This window comes from Amaranthus tricolor, chromosome 14, assembly GCF_026212465.1.
Source record: "Amaranthus tricolor cultivar Red isolate AtriRed21 chromosome 14, ASM2621246v1, whole genome shotgun sequence".
NCBI classification, from domain to species: domain Eukaryota; kingdom Viridiplantae; phylum Streptophyta; class Magnoliopsida; order Caryophyllales; family Amaranthaceae; genus Amaranthus; species Amaranthus tricolor.
The window spans coordinates 6,029,828-6,052,606 of record NC_080060.1 but is presented as its reverse complement, the minus strand read 5'-3'; the positions used below and the strand labels follow the sequence as shown (position 1 = coordinate 6,052,606).

The 22,779-nt window shown below is 31.4% G+C and overlaps 2 protein-coding genes and 1 long non-coding RNA gene across 3 annotated transcripts; 2 read left to right on the top strand and 1 right to left on the bottom strand.

Annotated features, from left to right (window-relative positions):
• Positions 1 to 1,069: 1,069 nt before the first annotated feature.
• LOC130800006 (protein LEAD-SENSITIVE 1) lies at positions 1,070 to 5,820 on the bottom strand. The gene is made up of 3 exons (XM_057663330.1): positions 5,423 to 5,820; positions 5,251 to 5,324; positions 1,070 to 2,199 (listed from the first exon to the last, which is right to left on the bottom strand). Exons 1-3 carry the CDS (start codon positions 5,440 to 5,442, stop codon positions 1,520 to 1,522), a joined length of 774 nt encoding a protein of 257 aa, XP_057519313.1. The 5' UTR covers positions 5,443 to 5,820; the 3' UTR covers positions 1,070 to 1,519.
• A 7,893-nt stretch (positions 5,821 to 13,713) lies between these two features.
• Positions 13,714 to 17,302, top strand: LOC130800005 (BEL1-like homeodomain protein 1). Its single transcript, XM_057663329.1, has 4 exons — positions 13,714 to 14,587; positions 15,297 to 15,691; positions 15,937 to 15,997; positions 16,201 to 17,302. The coding sequence occupies exons 1-4, from the start codon at positions 13,973 to 13,975 to the stop codon at positions 17,002 to 17,004; spliced, it is 1,875 nt and encodes a 624-aa protein (XP_057519312.1). The 5' UTR covers positions 13,714 to 13,972; the 3' UTR covers positions 17,005 to 17,302.
• Positions 17,303 to 19,267: 1,965 nt separating this feature from the next.
• LOC130800004 (uncharacterized) lies at positions 19,268 to 22,326 on the top strand. The gene is made up of 4 exons (XR_009039354.1): positions 19,268 to 19,582; positions 19,703 to 19,958; positions 20,834 to 20,907; positions 21,324 to 22,326. It is a non-coding gene; the product is annotated as an uncharacterized LOC130800004 (long non-coding RNA).
• The last annotated feature ends 453 nt before the right edge of the window (positions 22,327 to 22,779 follow it).

Here is a 22,779-nt window from a genome sequence, read left to right as displayed (position 1 = left end):
GATATTTGGTACTTAGTGATTTGCTCACTTTTGAAGTTTTTGATGATCATTTATATACTACTATTGGATAATATACATTTAAAAGTTATAAAAAATTAATATTTTGAAAGTATTCGATTAGAGAATTTAAACAAGATCTTACTTGACTATATTTTTTCTTACACATTAGTTATAATATATAAAATAAAATTAAATGATGAATAGTATCGTCAATAACCGTAATATTGCAAGTATTTCAGAATGGAGCAAATAGTAGTCAACATGATAAAAAAGTTGTTGATAAATGATTTTTCATTCAATAGAAAGTTGGCTATTTAAATCAAAATTAAAATGCTATTTTTTGAGCTTTTTAATGTGTTTGCCTGAATAAACAACAAACACCCAATAACTAATTTTATCAAATATCTTAATAAGCAGCTATCCGGATAAGATAACTAAAAGAATATGACACACCTAACATTTTCATGTGGTTATATAAGTCAACTAAAAAGCGAACAACAAACAACAACAACTAATTGCCAAATAACTTTTATAATAATTTTAAGTTGGATTTGTGAAACTTTAAATGAGGGGTCTTCAGATTATTCGACTCTAATAATACCTAAAAACGAATAACTAATCTTAATCATCATCAATAACAATTGAATCATACAACAAGCTTAAAAACCTATAAAAATACTCCATTTGTTCCTTAAAATTATTCTTATTCTCCATTTTGAGTTTATTACTTAGAAAATTGGTGTAATTTGCACCGAAGGGTTTGCAAATATTACAACCATACCATAGTCTTAATTCCAAAAGATTGAGTCGGATATATGAAGTAAAACAGTCTTGATAAGATAGATTCTTCTTTCCCATTCATTCGGGGTAATTTAGCCAAACATCATCCTTTTTCTTGTTGGGTAATACACTTGTACTGGAAACAAAGATTCAATTAATAGTTGGTGGTGCTGTATGTGTTCCTCTTGTTTGTAATAGCTCTTCATGTGTTTTTTGTATTAGGCACTTCCTTGAGGATCCCAGGTCAAGTTTTTTTTCTCTTTCAGGTGCCATTTATAGAGGGTCAATAAGTAATGAAAAACAATTTTGCATCAGAGTCGAGTCCAACCAGATTAGTCAAAACTCGAAACACACAACTGAACTAAATTGTTAACTGAATATGTTTGCGATATCCGAGATACAATTAACCAAGTAGTCGCCATCATCATCATACCGGTATTTCCCACTGATTGAAGCTATGAGATACAATTACCCAAGTATTACATCTACATGTAAATTTAAAATAAGATAGTCAAGGTGGAACAAGTGATTTATTAAAACACACATTAAATGCTTTAGATGATGATCTTTCTCGAGCCGAGGAACTCTTTAGTCGCATCCTCCTTTATAGATATGAGTTGCCACTTTCTTTTCCTCTTCAGACCCTGATCATATTTTCTATAGACGGGAACACCTAGTACGATGATGGTGATGATGATTGTAATTAAATGCTACGGATACAACCACCAAAAGCGGTCCGCTAGCTGACAGAAGGGGCTGGAAGCTCTGGGTTGGGTCCCTGCAATGTGCCTAGAAGGGCTAGTCGTCTAGTTAAATCCTCGACCTCCAACTTCATCACATCCTTCCTCATGCCAATGTCGGCTGCAACTCGGCTTGTGCAGTATACACCAACAGCCATCGCTGCCATCCCATACGGATTGGCAGTCAAAAGACGAAAAGGTGTAGAAAGAGCAGCTGCGAGTGGGCCACCAATTAGCGATACTGCTTGCCCGCTTTGACCCATTGTCAGTTGGTCGACAACTACAAGCCCGGTTTTGCAGTATATAGTAAAATCCTCACAGTTATTCTTGAAGACATTGTAGAAGCCAAAGCCATTGTTCAGTAGGTATTTTGCTCGGTGCACAACAATTTCAGCAGGATCTGATGTTGCGAGAGTGCATGTCCCTCCTCGAAGTTTTGCGACAAAAAGAGAAGGATTAACATTGTATTCGAATCGGTACAAGATGCCACCGGCAAGGAAGCAATCTAGACACGACGAGATAACACCATGACTGCCTTCGGCTGGAATGCAAGTAGGGCATGGTACATGGCGTCGATTTGGTCCAGAACTTACTAAAAGAAGATCCAAAGCCGTTCCGGTTCCTACTTCTTGACCATGTCTAGTGAAATGGATCACTTTATTGTCCCCAACATAAATACCTATATTAAATACAAAATGTAGAGAAATTAACCAAAAATAAAGAAGAGAAAATATTTAAAGCCATAACAAATGATTAAATTTTAGGAAATTCCATGTTGTATCCCTAAAGTTTCGGGTTTTACACGTGGTAGGCAAGCATTTTTTTTATCTACGTGGTGACCTTGACATTTCAGCTTTTCCACGTGGTAGACTAAAGGAAAGTTTTTTTGTTAACTCTACGCTATTTTTATACAATGTAATGACATATTTTTCAAAAAATAAACGTCGTGATCACCCTAATTAACCACATATTTCAAAATCCAGTCGAAATAAGTACTTAATCTAACCCAAAACTTAACGTTTTGTCTACCACATTGAAAAGTTGAAACCTCAAGACCACCACGCCAATTTTAAAAAGTATTTGTGAAAAATCCAAAAACTCAAGGTCACCACATGGAATTTCCCATTATTCTTTGCAAAGTTGGGACTTAAACCCTCAAAAAAAGGTTAGCACTTTGAAATAGCACAAAACCACTTCAGAGAACATGTTCGATGGGTGGGCAATTGGACCCAAATTGACTTAAACATAAAAATGAAACTGAATCGACAAGCTTACTGACCCGAAACTCGACCTATATACACAATGCCACCTCTAGAACACTTATAGCAGGTATCAAATTATTATTGAATCCTTAAATGGGCCAAGTAATTTAATATGTTCTACATGGACCGAAGAAAACTAAACATAGTTGCTTGATCGATTTTCTTACTTTTTCTTGATTATCACCAGATATTCAAATTCTAACTGCATATAGTATAAAGAAGTTGCACATGGAAGTCACTATTCACCTAATCAACCTTATAGTCCTATCCCATATTTTACATAACTCGGAATCTCAATTTCATTACAAGTATCCATGTCGAATCCTCGACACTCCAAAATAATCATGGATTCTAAATTTCATTTCAAGAAAAAAGGAGAGCTTCTACACAAAATAGCTGGTTGGCTTAGGGACACTAATAAGATTTAGGGTAGTCAAACAAAATAATCTAAATCTAGGACATTACAAGGTCTAAAGACTAAGAAAAGAATTCAAAATCTAATGGATCCAAACAATCAAATAAAACAATACCTAATTCAATTACTCAACTTTATATAAACAAATGCCCATGCTCAACTTTTATGAGGCACTCCAAAAACTTAAAAGCTATAAACCCCAAAGTGCTATAACTTCAATAGTATAACCCATCAAACAATTAAGTTCAAATCATTCTTAAACCCAATATATTTTAGAATCCTCACTAGCTATGAACCCTAAACCCATAACTTCAAGAGTAAAACCCATTAAACAATCAAGTTCAAATATTCTAAAGATGAAAATAAGTATACTAATATAAACTAATATTACAAGTTTGCCATCTATGACTACCAATTCCCAGTGAAAAGGATGAGAAACACAATGATACATCATGTACCAAATCCATGTTGCAACCCTAGTTAAGCAACAACGCCGATATCCCTAATTAACTGATACTAGAATTTCTTCTAGTCTTAAATTTCCCATAGTAACACTTTGGACTAGGAAGACACCAGCTCAAAACGAAACTCTGTAGTAACACTTTCAAGTTACAAGTAGCATGATATATCCAAGCTATTGACCAATAAATGCATAAGTTTGCACTTCGTCTGTCACTCTTTTTACCATTACATGTGCTGGATATGATTCTTTCCAAGAAGTAATGTGGAGCAATATTCACACTAAAGCTTATTCATAGCATAAACGAAACATCTTAGCACCCACAAATAAAATAAAAAGAAAAACAATTTTCAAAAAAAAAAATCTTTCTTTTAGAATCATCATTTTGACATTTAAACATTATAGTATCCACTTCAAGTTAGAATCACTACAGGTTGAGTGGCTGACTCTTATAATCAAATGACGGGAAATGCTACAACAGGCACACCCAAGTTATCACCACCTTAAATAACTACTTCAAGCTAAAATGACTACAGGATGAATCGTATAATCGAAATGAGATGATAACAGTAAATGCTACTCTGGGAACAGCCAACTTAATACCACCTTAGCACAGTAAAATGTTCTCACCAGTCTTCACAAAAACATAACCTATGCGCTACTTATCTGGAACTTTGTAACGTCTTAAAATGAGGCAAGGAAACTAATCGGAGAAGTAAGATGAGAAATGACTCTAGGATGATTAATCAAGCAATTGTGCAAGTCTCAGACTTCCACAACTGAACACCTTGTTTGGATTAAGGAAATTGGAGGGACGTGAAAAGAAGTAATTTAGAGAGATATATTTTCCTTACTCGATACCAATTTTGAAGGGAAGAGAGTTGAAAGAAAGGGATTACAACCCTTATTCTTAGTCTTTAAAAGTTGAGATATTTAAGAGGAAAAGGATATGTTTATCATGTTTTCCCTTTCTTTCCTTTTCCTTCCCTCCTATACAAATAAAGGGGACTTATCATTCCCCTTGTTTCCTCTCTTAAATCCTTATACACAGCATAAAAATCACTCTCATTTACACATATCAACTTATATGATTCAGTTATAACTTCTACCATTTGAAAATGCAAAGATGATAATTCATATTTGAAAAACTCATCAAGAGAAAATTCAATTCTATGTCATTGTATCTATATTCTGGAATCTATACATCTTAGAGCAGCCCTATTTCCAATAGACTATAACAATAACAGGAATGTACGTTCTGCAATTACTAAGGTTCTAGCCTTCCAATTTAATGACGGAATACATCTTATTGGGTGACTTCCAATAATTACCTCACAAACCCTAATTTGACTGCCAATAATTCTTTTCTGATACAAATTTTCTTCATTTGACCAATTATACCGTAATTCAAATCAAGTTTACATCGTATAAGTAAATTTAATGATTACCCATAATTAATCATGAACCAAATAGAAATCAAACTAAACCCGAAAAAATTGTAAAATGCTAATCCATCACCATTCTGAAATCCCAGGAAAAAAACAAAGCAGTAAATTTTATAAATCGAAATTCATTTCCAAAAAAGGGAAAAACCGTGATGAGCATAGATATAAGCAGTCCTCCAAGAGTAGATGTGATCCCCAGGTTTAAGGCTATTTTGATCAACCCTAAAACACGAAATGAATGAATCTTCGACAGAGTTAGAAAATTAATAGGAATAAAACATGGAGAGAGGGAAGAAAATCAACAATTGAATTCAAACTACCTGTTGGAAAGCAGCCCCATATTCTTCGATATCTGGCACAATTGCTTATCCTGTAAGGAAAAATGGAGGTTTTGAGAATATACCTCTATGGAGTAAAGTAATGGTGGCGGTGGAAGTTATGGTTATGGCTATGGAACAGGCTTATGTGCTACTTTACTCGTTTTGTCACTTTTTTACGCCAATCGAAAATTTTCTAACATTATAACACGGTGGATTGTATTCCCTCTTTTCCCAACAAATTGACATTAATACGGTGGGATCATTTAAATTGGATATACGATTATAGTTATTTGAGCGGGATATATTAAATATGATGATAAAAATGACGGTGGGATCATTTAAATTGGATTGAAAAACGGAAGGAGTATGAGGGTTAAAAGTTTCAGATAAAACTAAAGAAAACGATGAAAATTGAAAATATTTCCATAAAAGCAAAATTATAGATTAATAAATGGGATTGACTTAAAAAATAATTTAGATGTTGTTTGTTTGAATGGACTTTGAGTTGTAATGGAGTGAAGGACATTTAAAGGTTTAGACTAGAAAGTCTCTTCCTACAAAAAAACTATACATGAAAAAGATCGGAAAATATCTTATTTGTTTAGGGTGTATTGACTTTAAAAATATTGGAGAATTGGCATATAAATAACTAAAGTCATAAAAAAAAGTCTTGGAGCATGGAGAGATGTAGTATTTGAGACTAAAATGTATGTAAAATGACATGATGAATAAAAGCAAAAGGAGACAAAAAGAATAATACTCTTTTTTATTCTCTTCACTTGTACTATTTGGTTTTGACACATTTATCAATGTACATTTTCAAATTTAAATATTTCTAATTATGCTTGAGTAAAAATTATTAAAAGTTAATATTAATAAAATTTACAACAAGACAAATTAAACAAGATTCCACATGACTATGTTGTAATTTATAGATTAAGAACAAATCACATAATAAAAGTGATTGATAAATAGTGTTGAAAAACCAAATAGGACAAGTAAAGCGAATAGGAAATAGGAGGGAGTATTAAATTTGTAATTTTATGTTCTCATTAACTAATTTTGGTTATATTTTCATCTCTTAATTATTAAAGACACATTTTTTCTAAACATAGACTCTTGTGATTTGAAAATTTTAAACTCATAGATTTTACTCCATTTACTACTTTAGTTTTTAATCCATTTACTACTTTAGAGTCTCGAACGATTGGGATTTAGTCAAAGTTTAGGGTGTGAGTTTAAGTTAATCTCAAGTCTATGGATTAGTGATGAGAATTCAGTCCACGAAGTTCAAGATCATCAAGTTACGGTTCCTACAACACAAGCTACGGTCCATGCTTTACTTAGCCACGCAAACGTCAAGCAAATGGCTGCTAATTTCGTGGAATTCTCTTCAAAGCAATTCTTTATTACTTGCCTTAAATGGGAGTTTGAATAAAGCACAATTCAAGCAGCAACTTGAAGCTTCAGTGGACGGTCTTTTTTTAGGAGAAATGCAAAGGGTTTTTTTTAGGAGAAATGCAAGGGGTCATTATCAACCTTAATGCTTAACATTAAAAAGGCTTAATTCTAGCTTTTGTTTAATGCTTTGTTTTCTGATTTTGTAAGGGGGGAAGTTAAAAGGCTCTTTAAAGGCTTGTAACACTTGCATTATTTTTTAGTATAAAAGAAACTCATTGCCATTCATTTTAGGCAAGTGAGATTGAAAAACAAAATTCTGATTTTCTTTGTGAATTTCTTTGTGCTTATTTTGTGTTGCACGCCCCTTTTATTCTTATTACTTAGTGTTTGAGAGTTTAAAATACTTAGTGAATTTTTGCTACTCAAAGAAACCATCCAATCTAGAATAAGTTTCTAAGTTGCGTGGGTGTTCTCTTGTTTCGTTCCTTGTTGAGCTTGTTCTTAAGCTAACTCATACACTCTAAAACGGTCTCATTACACTTCCACATCAATTAGATCTAATTTGAAAAAACCAAATCCATATCAAATCTACTTTTATTAGATTAAGCCCCGACAAAATTACTCAGTCAGTTTTGTACAAAAATGCATTAGTAAAAGCATTAAAATTACACTTGCACAAGAAACAGTTTTTTTTTAAATAATTTGAATTGACCCCATTAAAGTCGTCTTATAGTGAGACAGCTTCAATAGAGAATGTATGGTTTTGGTCCAACATCTAGGTGCAAGTCGAGTTAAACTTATTCATGAATCGTTTTATATTTGGGTAATTTACGATTGGATAAGAGTTAAGACAAATGAGTACTCAATAGCCCGAGAAAAGCCTTGAAATTGCGAAGATTGGCCCAAGTGATGTGACTTTTCCAACATGATCTTCCATAGAAGGCCAATAAATTGAGAATACTTTTCTACACTAGAAAGTAGAAATTGTATACATGTACTCCAAATCTATAAAATGAGAGTAACATTTATGAGTATTTCCCTATTTAGAATTTCAATCCACTTCTCTCTCTACGGTCTATAATACTTTTTCGTCTACTGATTTAAGTATTGGATGGACTTTTCCAAATATAAGCCCTTAACTAGTTGTTTATTGTCCAAATAAGAGGATATCAAATAACATACTTATAAACTCAAAAAGGTTAACCACCGAAACCAATTGATAGTAGTAGAGGTTAATCCTCAAGTTTATAAAATGTATATATATATATTTTTTTTTCAATATGGGACAACTCACATATGAATAACAAATGAAAACTTTAACACTCCTCCTCACATGTGAAAGTCCTTAGAGTAATTAGTGGGTTTGATTATATGTTCAGTTATAAAGGCTCAACAACAAATTCAACTCTGATACCATTATAGAATTTAGAAAATGAGTCTAGACAACCAAACAAGGAGAAGAGGTAACACATTCCTAAGCCCAAACGGGTAGAACAATTAGTAATTGTGTGACGGGAGCGGCAATCTCGATACATAATTAACATTTAATAATAATGTTTAATACAAAAATATTGCGGAAGTCTCAAAATGTCAAGCTGTTAAAAACAAAAAAATTCATAAAAACTGAAACTGTTTAAAACAAAAGTAAAATATTACATCTGATAAGAAATATTGTTTGCTCAAATAGAAAAACATACATCATCATCAAGTCATCAATACAGATACAAAAAACAGTTAAGTTCTCGATAAATAGTAATTGCTGCGGCTTGAATCGGAACCTGAACTAAATCTTGCAAAATGCTGCCATCCATGATACGAATGACAGTCGATTGAATCTGTTAGCACTTAACGTCGAGCATAACTTCCTATTCAGCTCAAAATACAAAAATTATACGCTACATTTACAAAATAATAATTTAAGTACGGACTTATAATTAATTGACACCACCGTATACTTTTACCATATTCTTTTTCTATTCTATACTTTTAAGTCATTAAGATACCATTCTCGATCCTGACAGAAGTACGTTACTGCCACTTATACAATTCGGTAATCTTAACACTTAAGTGAGGTCATTCGGTTAATACTCATAACCGTACTATGCTTCATAGCATCAACACTAATCAAGTTTATCACTGATCAATAAGCACATCAATATGACACCTAATATATGTAAGGGTCTGGTTAGGTGAGAACCGTAGTCCTAAACCCTAACTGTGGTGGAGTCGTCACCCCTCCAATACAATTTATGCTCGAACTCTACAAGATAAGTAGCTAACCTCCTGTCTTACATCGCATTTTACGTGCCGGCCAACACGGGCGCCGAGATTTTACATGCCGGTCCATGATTCTACATTACCTTACTATCAAGGTCATTCAATCAATATTCATTCATACGAGTACATCACATTTTTATTACTATAACTTGACTTTGACTTTGACTTTGATCAACTTAGGTGATAACCTCTTTTATTTAATAAAATTCGTAATCATAACGTAAAATTAACTTGTATGTCTTTATACATTCATTATTAAATTTTTACACATTAAATGTTATTTTTAACTTTATTTTTAATAGTTCGCTAAATTCACACTAATAACTTAATATTCTATTAATAGTCTCCAAATTAATATTTTCCACTAGTAGCTACTAAAATCTATTTCTCTTTAAATAAGTTCCCAAAATTAACATTTTCAATTTTACAAGAAATAAAACTTTATTCTCATAAAAAAAGTCAAATATTCTAATTAAAATTCAAGTTAAAATGCATCCTTGGGATAAGTTTTCAAAATTCAACAAGTTCACCAAAAATCAATATTTCAAGTTTAGAAAAAAGTAAACTTATAAGGTTTGCAAAAATCAACATTCTAATTGTAAAACAAATAAAACTTATAATTTCACAAAAATTAATATTTCTAGTTTTAAAACAAGTCAAACTTATAATTTTCACAAAAGTCAATATTTCTAATTATAAAACAAGTAAAACTTGTAATCCACAAAATCAATATTTCACACATAGTTTGAGCCGTAAGTATACTAAAAATATTTTTTACATCATTTTACATAAATTTTGGTCAAATAGTTAGCAAATAAAATATTTTGTACTAAATGGTGATTAAAAGTTACTTTTATTATGAAATCCCATATATTAAAGTAAAATACTTCAATATTTAATAACTTATAAAAATTTCTCAAAAATATTTTTTAAATTGTTATTTTATTATTATCACAAAAATAGTTATAACAATTTAAAATAGTAAATCAAACTTTTTTTTTATATGATAGTGGTCGAATGGCCTATGAGTGTTTTGGGCCCTTTTCACATAAAAAGAACGACTTAATTTAATTTATCATACTAAATCCTATATTTAAATAATTAACATAACCACTTACAAAAATAAAAACATTACGCAATAACTTAGAAATTTATTATAACCTTAAGGATAAACTTAAATCTCAAAATAAAGTATAATAACAATAATATTCTTAATATAACCATACTTAATAAAAAATAAGTTCATAAAATAACTTACTACCTTATAAACTAATTTGAAGGTTAACATAAACATATTAATAAAGTTTTAATATAAAAATTCTTAAATATAATAACATTTCTAATGTAACACATAACTCATAAACATACGAGCACTAGTTTATAACATGAATCATACTTAATATCACTAGAATATAATTTTACACCCAACTTCCTAAACTTGTTCAAAGATTATTAAATTAACATACTAAAAATACTTTTTGCATACACATATTTATATAATCTTGATCATAATTTCGTTAAACTAACTTCCTACTAAAAAATATCAGCATATTTCATACTTTGCATATTATACAGTAAACATAATGTAAAATTCCACAAAAAGATCCACAAAAAGAGTAGGGTAAGAAGTTATACCATACTAATACCAAGGATTAATACTAAGTACTAATTAGAAAAATAATAAGAAATAAGGCCCTCCAAGATAGATAATAATGATCCAAAGTTAATTAATCCAAACTTCCAAAATATTGATGATCTTCTAAGCTCCAAAAATCATTAAATCCAAACTCCAAAAATAATGATACATTAAGCACCCAAAGCAATAACCCAATAATGCTCCATAATGATGATGATTTAAGCTAAATAAAGAGTGTTCTAAGGTCCATCTTCTTGAATTTTTCAACTAATAATAAATATTAAGGTAGTAAGATTTTAATGAAATGAAAATATAAGAAAAAATGTTAGAAATATATGATGATGGTGGTGTAAGTGATCTCATGGCTAAGGGGATATTCATAATGGGTTTGGACAACTTTATATTTCATTAGATTTTATGAAAAAGAGTGTTAGGAGTATAGAAAAAGGTTAACTTGTGTAAGTGATTTAAAGTGTGTAAGTGATTTAGAGTGTATAAGTGAATGTGTAAGAGTTGGAGTGTATAAGTGAATGTGTAAGAGTTTGGAGTGTAGAAGAAGGTTAGCTTGTGTAAAAAAATGGTAATAGCTTATGTAAGTGATGAATATCATGGGTTACTATAGAAAGGATTTTGGTTCATCAAAATTTTGTTTTAGTATGTACAAGTGAATATACTTTAAAATAATGGGTAAATTTGATCATGAAAATATGTAGTTTACTTAGAAAATTTTGCTTAAACTATATGTAATCTTAATGATAAAAATACGATTCATTTTTATGTATAAATTAATTAAATCAAAGTTATAAGGTTACAATAATAAGTAGTAATGATAGTTTGATTTTGTTGTATTTGATTGTATTAGCCTGATGTTTTGGTTGCTAAAGTTTCTTTGTAAGGCTAGCCGCTAGTTTAACCTTTTGAGGTGTCGCGCCCCTAGGCCCTAGTGTATGATGAAGGGCTTGTGTTTGGCCCTTCGAAACTTCGATTGGGTTGCAACACCTAAATTTTGACCTCAGTTGTAAAGCTTTGGCTTTTCTCTAGCATTTTATAAAATTTACTATGCCAAAAAAAAAAGAAAGTTAAAACGTAATGTTTTACAAAACCGTGAATATAATAATAAAATTTTATTTTTCGTACTATAAAATAATAAAATAATATTTTAGTGCTTATAAAAATATTTTAAACAAAATAATATTTTTTTAAGTTTAATATTTGAAAGAAATTACAAAATCGGAAAAGGTTTAGGAATTAAAGATGGTTTGAAGGGATATCCAATGGATTAGAGATTTGAATTGAAGATTCGGAATAATTAATCGGAAGATTAAGATTAAGATTAAGAATTTTGAGTCTGTTACAGTAATAGTATGAGTTACTCATCAAATTTATAAAGTAAAGTATACTCTTCTTGTTTTACGATGTGCGACAACTCACATGTAAATAACAAATAGACACTATACAATAAATTATATATAGACATACTATATGAAGTACGAACTATTTAAATTGCATATTATTATTTATTTGGATTTGGAATTTCGGGTTCAACAATAATCTGATATTAATTTTTAACCTATAAAGGTCTATTCGGCACAAAATAGATGTGTAAATAAATGTTAATTATTTAAGTGTAACAATGAGTAACATTAGCTGTATAATTCTAACTTGTTAGATGTTTAACCGTTTTATTTCCTACGCCCTTTAAACTTGTTACAAAATATATAAAAAACTCTCATTTTAATCTGTATTATTATATATCAAATTCAAAAACATAGGAGTATTAGCCAATAAATTAATATTATTGGGTTAAAGTAACTAATAAGTAATAAGGAAAGAAAAATATAAGCAAGCAGGAAAGAAATCTAATGGGACTGGCGTCTTCATAGTAAAAATTCCCCACATCTGCAGCATCAACAGCAGATGATTGCGGAACACGTGCACCCTCACATTTTCTTAATTAATGTCATTGGGATAATAATAATAAAGTAAATAGTCAAAACATTTTTTACTTTTTTACCGTAAGCGGAAAACATATAAGCAAAAAATAATAAAATAAAATAAATATAGATAAAGATGAATATGATTGTTTATAGATTATACTTATATTTTATATATTACCTATAAATTTTAATTGTAACTTGCAAGTGAGGGACATATGAAATCTACAAGAATAAAATATTGAAATTTTAAAAGGTGAGATAAATTCATTCAATATATGTAAAAAAAGTAAAACATGACCAATAATCAAACATAATACTCTATTTATTCTCATTTATTATTTTGGATTATTTTATTTCTTGTTCCCAAGAAAAATCTTTTAATATATTTTTATATCACAAATTTTAGACTTGTTCATGCTTATTTTAATATTTTATTAATGCTTATGGTCCTCACATAGTTTTCTACTAACTTTATTTTAAACATTTTTATATTATTTATGATCCCAACATATTTCCTACTAATTTTATTTAAATATTTTTTAATAGTTGTGATTCTTATATATTTTTCCACTAACTTGTATTTTAATATTTTTATAATTATGGTCCCTAGTTTTCGCCTTTTAAAGTTTATTATTCAATAAAATGATATATTCACTATATAAAAAAATATATTTTTCTAAATTCTCGTAAATATTATTTGTTGAAACAACTTAAAGAATGGAGGGAGTAAAATGAAAATAAAAAGATTCTATTTGAAAACTAAGAACAACAAATAAAATTTGTCTAATTAACCAATGAATACACCATTTACAAAGAGAAAAATAATACCTAAATTCTTGTGTGAAACAGTATCACCTGAAACACTCTTCGTAAATCATACATAAACTGAATAATTCAATAAATACAATTATCAGCATATAGGCTTTTAGTTTAATTTCGTTTCACCAAAAAACCGTCTCACACAAGTAGCTCGTAAGAAAATAATCTAATAAACTTTAAAAAAAAAAAAAAAGAAAAGACGCCAATCATATTATATGACAACCCCAATCAATATTTCTATCTCTTCTTTTTCAATCACACATTCAGACACTTTAACAAAACCTGTCCATTTCTCTTCCTCTCTCTTCTCCTCTCCCAAATCCTTGCTTCATTTTCCATACCTCTACTATTTTTCTCTATTATTATTTATTTTAATTAATTTATCGCATTCATAAAAAAATATTTCTTATTAATTATTAGAAGTATTTATAATAATAATAATAATATAATTATAACTAATTTTTTATTTTTAGAAAAAAAATGGAAGCATACTATCACACTCATAATCATAATATTGGTAAAATCAATGAAATCCAAAAAAATAATTCTAATAATTTTCATACACTAATTTTTATGAACCCAAATTTAGCTAATCCTCAAAATCACCAACAACCATCACAATCTCCACCTTGTTCATCCCACAACATCCTTCTCTTAAACTCGGCCGCCTCGGTCGCCGCCTCGCTTTCCCCTCACCACCACCAATTAGTTACTCTCCCGAATTCATCGCCCCAATCGAGTGATGTTATGTCGTACGGATACCCATCTCAGGAGGCGCGTGAGGTTCCACGCGCCACCCAGGGTTTATCATTGAGCTTATTTTCTCATAATTCAGCTATAAATGGGTGTGGGTCCCACCAAGGTGGGGAGGGTTTAGATTTGGGGTCTGAGTACTTGAAAGCTGCTCAAGAGTTGCTTGATGAAGTTGTTCATGTGGGTGATGATGGTGGGTTTAGCAATAAGGGTGTCGTCGAGACGCCATCGGAGGAGAGAGAAAAACTCTCCGATGGCGGCGGTGGTGGTGCGGAGCTGAGTACGACCGAAAGGCAAGAGATTCAGATGAAGAAGGCTAAGCTTGTTACCATGCTAGATGAGGTACATATAAATAATCCTTTATTCGATTGATCGAGATTGTCACATTATGCAAATCTATATTAGTGATTTTGGGTAAAAATGTTGCAATCTCGATAAGACTCTTGGGTTTGGATTAAGGTCTTTTTCACTAACTTTGATTCATCTGTCTTTTAATAGCAAATTGTGTTCTATGTGTCAGAACTTTCTGTTAGGAGTTACTATCAATCATACCCAATTAGGGTTTTTAAAAATTTTTCCTTTTTGATTTGTCTCTAATGGAGTAAAGTTAAAGAACAAATCACACTTTTTTCATCCCTTTCAATGTCTCTTTTCATTTGGGTATGTAGTAGTTAATACTACTAAAATAATGGGAATCAATTCAATTCATGGGTATTTGACAGACGACCAATAGCTAATTAAAATAGTTGATTTCTGATTTCAAACACGCTGGTCGGACTAGTTTGTGGTAAATTAGTTGATTCATTAAAACAAACTGTTTCAACCAGCTAATTCACAAATGCTAATACCAGATGATTTGACCAGTCAACTATCTATCTGTATTTGTCCAGCCAGCTGTTTTGCCAAACTCCCAGTTGTTTTCGAAGATTTATATGTTAAATTTCTTACATAGTACAATGAATTAAATTGTTGTTCTATTCTTGCTTCATGTACTATTCTTGCTAGAATTAGAGTAATTGCTGATAGAAATATCTGTTGTTCTGAATTGTAGGCAGAGCAAAGGTACAAGCAATACAATCAGCAAATGAGAATAGTAATTGAGTCATTTGAGCAAGCAGCTGGGATTGGATCAGCCAAGACATATACTGCACTAGCACTCAAGACGATTTCTAAGCAGTTTAGGTGCCTAAAAGACGCGATTCAAGAGCAAATTCGAACAGCCAACAAGAGTTTAGGTGATGATCAAGAAGGGGGTTTGGGTTCATTGCCTGGTGGGAAGATTGAAGGGTCGAGATTGAAGTTTATCGATCATCAAATTAGGCAGCAACGCGCGTTCCAGCAGCTAGGAATGATTCAAAATCCTACTGCTTGGAGGCCTCAAAGAGGACTGCCTGAGCGATCTGTTTCTGTTCTTCGTGCTTGGCTTTTTGAGCACTTTTTACACCCGTAAGTTAATATTGCTGAAATCTGATAGCTGATAGTTGATAGCTAATACCTAACAGATCATTACAGTGATTGATTTAACGAAATGATTTAAGGGGTGTTAGCAAAGGCGGATAGATGTCCTTTTTGACTGTTTGAACTGGTTTCAGCAGCTAAACAATAAACTGTTTCAACCAGCTAATATACCAAACATTAGCATCAGATAGTTTTACTGATTGATTTGAAATTTTGCGTTTGATTTCTTTCAGGTATCCTAAGGACTCGGATAAGATTATGCTTGCCAAACAAGCAGGACTTACTAGAAGCCAGGTAAATATGAGGAAGATTTGTATTACAAGTCTAATATAAACGAAGTGCACCACTCGCTACTCTCCACTCCATTAACTCACGCCCCTAAATCTTCACTCCGCTAACCCACTAGCATATTTCTGTTGGTGGGCACTGAGTACTGAGCACAAAGTCGACACAAGAGTTTCTCGGATATGTATTGATTCATTTAACGGTGAATGCAGGTATCAAATTGGTTCATAAACGCCCGTGTTCGTTTATGGAAGCCAATGATTGAAGAAATGTACAAAGAAGAGCTTAAGGAACAAGAACAAAAGGAAGGAATATCAGAGGAAAAAGCACTAGGAAGCAGCAAGGAAAACAGCACCAATGAGGAAAACAATCAAGAGAATATCAACAATGGTGAACAAAAAGAACAAAACAATGGTGCTTCAACTACTTCATTCATTCCCATTACGACGAATTTGATCACACCCTTTAAAGGGAATGATCCAATGACTCAAACCCATCATGGGTTTAGCCTAAATGTTCCCCAAAGAAACCCCAAAAGACAGAGGGATGATCATGTTCTTGGGTATGAAAATGGGGGTACTAATGGGGAAATCTTGATCAAATTTGGGGATGAGAAGCAAGAAAGTGAGAATGAAGGTGGGTATCCCATAATATCTGGGGGAATGAACTTTTTAGGGGGTGGGGAATTGGGATCATACCCAATTGGAGATATAGGAAGGTTTGAAACACATGATTTCTCTGCACCAACAAGGTTTTTCAATGGGAATGGGATTTCCCTTTCCTTAGGACTCCCTCCGTCATGTGAAACCCATCCACATGGTGGTGTGCTTGATAATCTTTCGACTACAAATCACTCATTTCTATCGTCTACTCAGAATATTCAGTTCCGAAGAACTAATGAATTTGGTGGAATGAATAGCCCTCCTTCACACTCGTCTACAGGTGCATTCGAGTGTCTTGAGATGCAAAACCGTAAAGGGTTTGCGCCTCAGTTGCTACAAGACTTTGTGGCCTAAGTGAGTATTACTGTATCACGTTCATAAAAGCTATAATCAGGGTCCGGAGAATCGTGATAATATAGTGTGTATAGGAGTAATACCTACCAAAATTAGAAGTTAGAAATACTGCTAAATTCAACTTGTTGAAATGTTGAGAATAGTATAAAGGTATTGGGAATGTATATTAATTTTGTAGCATATTGATGTTATATTGTAGTATATGGATAGTAAATAGAATGGAATGTTATCATATTACATTTGAATAAGACAACTCTGAATGGCTTTGTTCTTATTTTGCAAGAATGGTGATTTTTTTTTTAAAAAATTATCATTGGTACTCTTGAGTTTTGGCACTTTATTAATGGTATTCCTATGTTTTTCTTATTATCAATGGTACCCTCGTACTATTGAGCGCTTTACAATTGTAACCTTTTTAAATTTTTTCCGTCAAAAATCGTCCAAAACCGTTAACTTTTTTCTTTTTCTTTTATTTTTCAATTCAAAACATAAAAGAAAGTTAACAGTTTTGAACGATTTTGGTCGAAAAAAGTTGAAAAAGGTTACGGTTTTAAAACGCTCAATAATACAACGGTACCATTGATAATAAAAAAGCTTAGGGCATTGATAAAGTGCCAAAACTCAGGGGTACCATTGATAATTTCCTTTTTTATTGAAAATGTAACTTGTCTAACATTTCTTATATCTTTTAATAAGTATATGATTTGTCGTCTTTCAATCTTCTATAGACCCTGATCACAACTTTTATATTGGGTATGATGAATTTATGATGATAATGATACGAGTATAATCTGTCGTCTTCCAACCCTTCATGGACTCTGATTACAGCTTTTATAAGCACAATATATTGAGTATGATGATAATGATAATGATAAGTGCACAATATGTCGTCTACCGACCCTTTATAGACCCTGATTCTAGATTTTATAAGCGCGATATTTGGATATTATTATAATGATAAGTGTATGATATGTCATCTTTTAACCCTACGTAGACCCTGATGATAGCTTTTATAAGCACGATTTACTGGGTATGATGATAATGGTATGTGTTTGATATGTCATCTTTCAACCCTCCATAGACTTTTATTATAATTTTTATAACCGGAATATATTGAGTATGATGATAATGATATTTTTTTTTAATTGAAGAGTAAAGTATTATATGCCCATGATTGAGTAGTATCAGTATCTAGCTTTCTAAATTGATAGTTTGTGAATTTTTCTCTAATATGCGCGAAATATTGAGTATGATGATAATGATAAGTGTATGATATGTTTGTTTTCCAATCCTTCATGAACCCTGATTACAGCTTTTATAAGCGGGATATATTGAATATGATAATAATAATAATTGTTGATTTGTCGTCTTCTAACTCTTCATAGTTCATAGACCCTGCTTAGAGTTTTTAATAATAATTATGTTGGTTTTTTCCATTGAAGATTAAAGTATTATATATCCATGATTGAGTACTATGAGTATCTAGTTTTGTGAAGTGATAGTTTGTGATTCCCTTGAAAATGACCTAAAAAAAGTTCATTTAGGTCAGTGTCTTGTGATGATAGTCATTTAGCTCTTAAAAAAATGGTCATATTGTCTCAACTATGTTGACAAATTATTGTTTCTTACTCATAAGTCATAACTTCTAATTATGCTACAAAATCTGTCAGAAACACATATGTCTGATGAAAGCAACACAAGCAATGTCAAGGCAAAAAAGAATTGGAAATGTAAGTAGATATTGAAAGATGTACAACATTTAGAGTTGTTAAAACTGAGTTGATTAACCAAAAAACTAGTTATCATTGAATACAATTCAAAATAATTCATAGGTAAAAACTAAAATAATTTATAGCTACGGATAAAAAGGTATTTGTAGATAACTTTATCTTGATTTTGTGTTTTAACTTTTTATCTTTAATTACATTTACAGCCAAAAAATTATTTGATAAATATTTTTTAAGTCAATATTAAACCAATAGTAACTATTTGTTATATTTTTGAACAAACAATTTGCCTAAAGTTCTAGTTTAGTCATTATGTTGATTTTTGTCATTTATATTCTGAGACATAATTTTACCACTCTTATTTTGTAACATTCGGGAAAATTAATATTTAAGACGAGTAAGTTTAAGAGAATTATCAGTGCGAGAATGACCTTATATACACATGACATAAAATATTCTTAATTTAACTTCTTTTCTTTTCCATTTCTTTAAAAAAATAAAATAAAAAATAAAAAAATATGAAATTAGAAACCAGTTTCACGCTTTTGACTATTCATCATCTTCCTCATTTCTCCTCTCTTCTCAAATCCTAAACCCTTTCTCCCTCTCTGACCTTGTTAAAACCTGAAACCAGACAACTTCAACCTTGCTCATTCCTTTGAGACTTTGAATACCACGAGCAAGATTCATCCTCTTCCTCTCGATTCAAAACCGTTTTTCTTTTTTTTTCTCCCTCTCTGTGCAGCAGACCCAAATCTCACCGAAGCCACGAACACCACTTCTCACGGTGATTCTACAATCCTAATCGGCGTTCCTCTTCTCGATGCTAGCATTATATTCTCTGAAATTTGGTAAGGAAACAACCTTCATCTTTAATCCTTGTCAATTTTTCGAATATAGAACAAATTTATCCTCTTCCTCACTCTATGCGTTTCAATATCATTATAACCAATTCTTTTTCATTCTTGAAGATTCAAGACACATCAATTAGATTGAATTACTGATTTTTTTTGTGAGGAAGCAAACAGTTACTACAAATACAATCAACACTCTATAGTTGTTTCTTTTGGGGCAAATATCAAGCCGAAATCTTCCTCCCTTGTCTTGGTTCTACCGATTTGGGGAAGATTGAGTGAGTTTTGGTCCTGCTGATTAAACATCAAATTCAAGCCGAAAAGAGAACTTTGAACCTGAAATTGTTCCGTTTCTTGCTGCTGCAAGCAGAAGGTATTCCTTCTTGATTTCTTTCCTTGTTTTCCCTTAATAATCATGCCCTTATTCATATACTTTCCCTTGCATAATCTTTCATTCATGTGTTAAACCCTAAATGTTGTTGAATCTTAGAATGTGTATAAATTAGTAGATGAGTCATTGAATTGGAAATTCATGGAAAATGTATTGAGTATTGCTAGATTCTTGGATTATTACTGGAATGTTTGATGTTTAGTATTGAATTGGTGGATTTGAAGGTGATGAAATTAATTGAGGAAAATCATCTTTGATGATGAACGATGAGTCTCGTGGGCTTGTGAGTGTAGGATAAATAATTATTTTGTGTCGATCCAAAATAAATGAGTTAATGAATAGATGATGTTGGAGTTACTATATTGAATCTGGATGATTAGTAAGAAAGTTTATGAAGATTGAGGAATTGATGGGAAATGTTGATTGTCTATAGGATTATGAATGATTTAAAGGTCTTGTATGAATTATGAGGTACATTGGAAAAACCATTGATTGTGGGATAGAATGCTTGTTGTTTATATTAATTAAATGTTGGATATTCTTGATGAAATTAGTAGATTCTTTCGGATATTCTTGAGTTTGGGTTTAAATTTACATATTGTGTTTTATTGGTAATACAAAGAGAAATATAGGGATGAGTAATCTTTAAAAGAGTATAAACTAGATTCGATCACGATTATAATATTTTGATGACATGTAGAGTGTTTAAGCTTGGAGTGCACATTCCTTGTATGATTAGAAATACTAGAATAGAAGCTTGAACTAAGATACGGTCTTAGAAGGAGATGCAATGAGCTATATGAACCTAGTTTGTAGCATTGAACACTTTGTGTGATGTTATGTTTGCTATGCTTCAGGAAGCGACGTCATCGAGGAACCTTTCTAGCTGATAGCTGCGAATCGAACCTGACTCTTTGAAGCGTCGTCCTTGGTGAGTAGTAGCAGTCCCTTAAAGGGTCTGATCAGACTGCATTCTTGAAAATAAACTTTACTAAAGCTCTTTTGAGATTGGAAATTGTTAAGACAAATGTCGTTGTGAATGCTTATGCTGATATTATGATATGGTCAATGGATCGGGCTTGCGAGCTGGTCATTGACGGAGTTGAGGGACATTGTTCCCTGCTCCCTGTTTGAAGCGAATTGTCATTGAGATATTGACTAGCTTCACCCGAGAGTGACGTAGCCTTAGAGCTATGGATGTTCCTCTCAACTAGACTCCCTGTGCGCACATAGGTCTAGGAAACTGATGTTGCTTTTAAACCTATGATTTGAATTACTGTGTTTTGTTGATTGGATTGTTACTTCTCATTCAGTTTAATCTGACCTTCTGTTGTTTCCATGTTTTAGTTTGATTACAGATCGGAACCGGTCGGGAACGATGGGTAGCGGTGATTGAATAGCGTTCCAAGGATGTATATTGAGTTGAGCACGTAGGAATTTGTAGATTTGTATTAGGATTTTGGATAAATGTAAAATTTGTTTGGCTGTGCTGGTTATATTGGACTTGTAGAGAATTGTATGATTATCTTGTGTATTAGTTAGATGTATGCTTTATTTGGGATTTAGCTGAGTTAGTCACGTTGAAGAGCTTGTGACCCCTTTGCTTGAGTTCTGGAAGTGTGATTTCAGTTTCTTGGGAAACGAACCCAGTGATGACCCTGTTTACCCAGTCAACGGTAAGTCGGGTTGTTACATATTTTCTATATTTTCACGCTTAATTTTGGATAACACTGCTATTTTAATCCACTGATATATCCTGGTAGTCCTTATACATTTCCAATTATGGCAAAACAAGGACATATATTGATATTCTCTATAATTCTATCATTTTGCACTTCTTTTTATTTCAATCTGTTTTATTAATTTGCGCTTATTTTTTAATGGTCTCACTATTCTTCTTTTAATCTCATTCAAAAGTATATATTGTCTCCCCATCTTAACCACTCCTTTTCATTCTCCAATTTTTTCTGTATCATTTTCTAATTTAATATTTTTTCCGTTAAATTTCACTAATTTTATATCTGGCTCAAAATAAAAGGAATAGAAATACTATATAAGTCCTATAAAGCCAATTAATAAAATGTGCTCCCACTAGAACACCAATTGTAATGGGCACATTCACATAATGACATAGAAATGAATTATGATTACCCAATATGAATACAATGTCGGTGCCGTGCGTATCCGAGACTAAGAGTAATCCCCGGCCGCCTAGCATTTAATGATTTTAATCCAACAAAAATCATATTTTAATATTTTTTTAGCTGAACAATAATACTAATAAACAACTAATAAATCATTACTACTATAAAAATTTAGAAATTCTATTTGGTGATTACAAATTTTTTTTACATGGTGGACAAATTTTATTAATTTGTGTTGTGACTCTAACTTTTTAATTTTTTCAATTGATAGAAAAAAGATTAAATTTTGAAAAAATTACCTAGAATAATTCACCTTATTTATGAGTTTTTTATAATAATCTCACTTATTGATTAACCATGAATAATCCCAACTGTGTATTTTCCTAGAGTAAACCCGGTAACCGAATGACTTGCTATAGCAAATTTTATTTTTTTAAAAAAAAGATAAATTAAAATAAAATGTCAAAAAAATGTTTAAAATTTTTTTATGATTTTTTTATTATTTGGAATTTTTTATATAATTTTTTAATTTTTTTTCTAATTTTAAATTAATTTTTAGTTCACTATTTTGGTGAATTATCTATTATAGCAGGTCATCAGGTTAGCCAAATTTACTCTAGGCAAATATCCCTAAAGTTGGAATTATTTATGGTTTAGAT

Bases quoted from the DNA above. Each gene is read 5' to 3' on its own strand.
- LOC130800006 (XM_057663330.1), bottom strand. From the start codon at position 5,442: ATGGGGCTGCTTTCCAACAG. The intron at 5,325-5,422 runs GTAGTTTGAATT...TTCGTGTTTTAG, and splicing joins ATGGGGCTGCTTTCCAACAG to GGTTGATCAAAATAGCCTTA. The intron at 2,200-5,250 runs GTTTTTCCCTTT...TATTTAATATAG, and splicing joins TTATATCTATGCTCATCACG to GTATTTATGTTGGGGACAAT.
- LOC130800005 (XM_057663329.1), top strand. From the start codon at position 13,973: ATGGAAGCATACTATCACACTCATAATCATAATATTGGTAAAATCAAT. The intron at 15,692-15,936 runs GTAAGTTAATAT...GATTTCTTTCAG, and splicing joins TTTGAGCACTTTTTACACCC to GTATCCTAAGGACTCGGATA. The intron at 15,998-16,200 runs GTAAATATGAGG...CGGTGAATGCAG, and splicing joins CAGGACTTACTAGAAGCCAG to GTATCAAATTGGTTCATAAA.